The 2,095-nt window shown below is 42.0% G+C and overlaps 1 protein-coding gene across 1 annotated transcript; it reads right to left on the bottom strand.

Moving 5' to 3' along the window:
• Window positions 1–1,403: 1,403 nt before the first annotated feature.
• Window positions 1,404–1,883, bottom strand: LOC104964116 (semaphorin-6D-like; the record flags this gene model as incomplete). Its single annotated transcript, XM_010792837.1, has 2 exons — window positions 1,404–1,544; window positions 1,710–1,883. Coding segments are annotated over 2 exons (315 nt in total), but the record flags the coding sequence as incomplete, so codon positions are not given.
• Between the last annotated feature and the right edge of the window lie 212 nt (window positions 1,884–2,095).

Raw genomic sequence — 2,095 nt, 5'->3', positions numbered from 1 at the left:
TTCATGTTGTTTTCAGCACCTTTTCTGTATACGTTCCGGGACCTGTACGCGTCTCGTCATCCCTGAGCTGTCATATGTACTTTGCGTTCCGGCACCTTATGATTTACAAATTAAGCACTGGGTACACAAGACAAAAAAGGTTGGGAACCACTGGGTTAGACTATACAACCAGCACAGCCCCTAGTAGAGGTAAAGGTATATTGCACAGTTTTGAACAGCATGTATATATATATTGCACATATTGCACATAGTTGGTGGTTAACAACAAGGAGTGTTATAGTCTGTGTTGTTGTGTGTGTGGGGGGACACACAACAACACAGACTATAACAAAAAAAACTGTGGAATATATACCTGGCTGCTAATTCCTCAGAACTATTACAGGATGTGATATTACAGGATTTTGTAAATTGTGTACCTTTTTTTATTATAATATTTGTTCTTATCTTTAATATTTTTGTATGCATGCTTCTTAGGTAACATTACATTACATGTTACTTGTTAGATGCAAAGCCACTTACATACTCAATACTGTGGGCAATCCACACAGGAGCAATTTGGGGTGAAGTGTCTTGCCCCAGCGTTAGGGTTAGGGACGACAGCGACAAAACAACATGCTGACTGCAGTGGGGTTTGAACATGTGACCCCCTGATCCTAACACCAAGGCTCTACCCACTGCGCCACACGCCTCCCCATGAACATGAAGCTGTCTTTGGTTCTTTCCCGTTTTAACAATGTACATTTCCACTCTGTGGGACTAATTAAGGTATTCTGATTCTGATATTGTCAAATTGTTCTGTGATACCACTATTAATGGTGAGGTGTTTCCTAACAAACAAAGTTGAAACAGCTGAAGCAGAACCCAGGGACAGGAGGAAGGGGAGGGGAGGGAAGAATTAAAGAAGATTGAGAGGGACATTAAAGGGAAGAGATGAAGAAATAAAATGGTGTGGAGACAGAAATAAAGAGAGGATTATATTGATGAAAAAACTCACGAGAAGTAGAAATAAAAGAAGAGAATATGAATAAACACACACATAACTATATCTTAAGTCTCAAGCAATTTGAGCAAAGCCTCTAGTCATGTCTTATGGTTAAAAAGCCAGATCAAGTCAAGTTTCCTCTCCAGAGCAAATCTAAGCCCAGTCTCAAGACCTTATTAGTGGCAGTCCAATCAAAGTCCAGTCTCTAGCAGTTTGGGTCAAGTTTAAATCCACGCTGACAGGTCCAATATATGTGTTGAATAATAAGAGACAAGGCACAAGATCTTTAGGGTTACTCCAGATCAAGCCACCAATGATTGGTCTGTTTAGGTTTTATGTTTACCCAATTTTATTTTGTGAGATCAAGTACAGACCTCAGAGCATAAGGCCGAGTGAGAGCAGCTGCTGTGTGTGGACTCACCTTCTACAGGCTCCATGCTGGCTGCAGCGGCTGAGCGGCACTCTGATCACACAGCTGCTGAACGCCACGAACAACGCATGGCGCTCCTTATCCAGCTCCAGAGCCAGAACCCTTCTGTCCTCCTGACCCTGAACATTACACCTACACACAACACACAACACACAACACACACACACACACACACACACACACACACACACACACACACACACACACACACACACACACACACACACACACCTCATATAAAGGCGTCTTCAGCAGAAGAGGAGTATGAGAATAATCTCCGATGTGCTCAGATCTTACTTGGATGGATTGTAGACATGTATGTCCTCCAGCAGTTTGGATCCGAAGTTGTCGTTAGGATGTGTGCTGGTCAGAAGCTTCAGGACTCGGCCATCGTCTGAACCCAGGAACATCACTGTGCGGTCCTTGTACGGCCCGGCAGACACATCCACCACTATCTGGCTCAGCTTGGACCTTGAAGTAAACAAAAGGATGCTCAGTGATCTGTGAGGAAACATCATGTGTAAAAGCCTCCTTTTGCCAAAACAAATTGGCTAAATGTGTGATTTCAAAGACTTCAATAAAAACGTATTTTTTATTTTTTTTATATTATTCAAATGTACCACACTAGTAATGTTGTGACTCAACAGATATGTTAGATTTAGTTATGTTTTTACTCTAGTTAT

Source organism: Notothenia coriiceps, unplaced genomic scaffold, assembly GCF_000735185.1.
Source record: "Notothenia coriiceps isolate Sejong01 unplaced genomic scaffold, NC01 NC01_scaffold00036669, whole genome shotgun sequence".
In the NCBI taxonomy this organism is placed as follows: Eukaryota; Metazoa; Chordata; class Actinopteri; order Perciformes; family Nototheniidae; genus Notothenia; species Notothenia coriiceps.
Note: the sequence above shows the minus strand (reverse complement) of the source record. Positions and strands in the feature narration are given on the sequence as shown.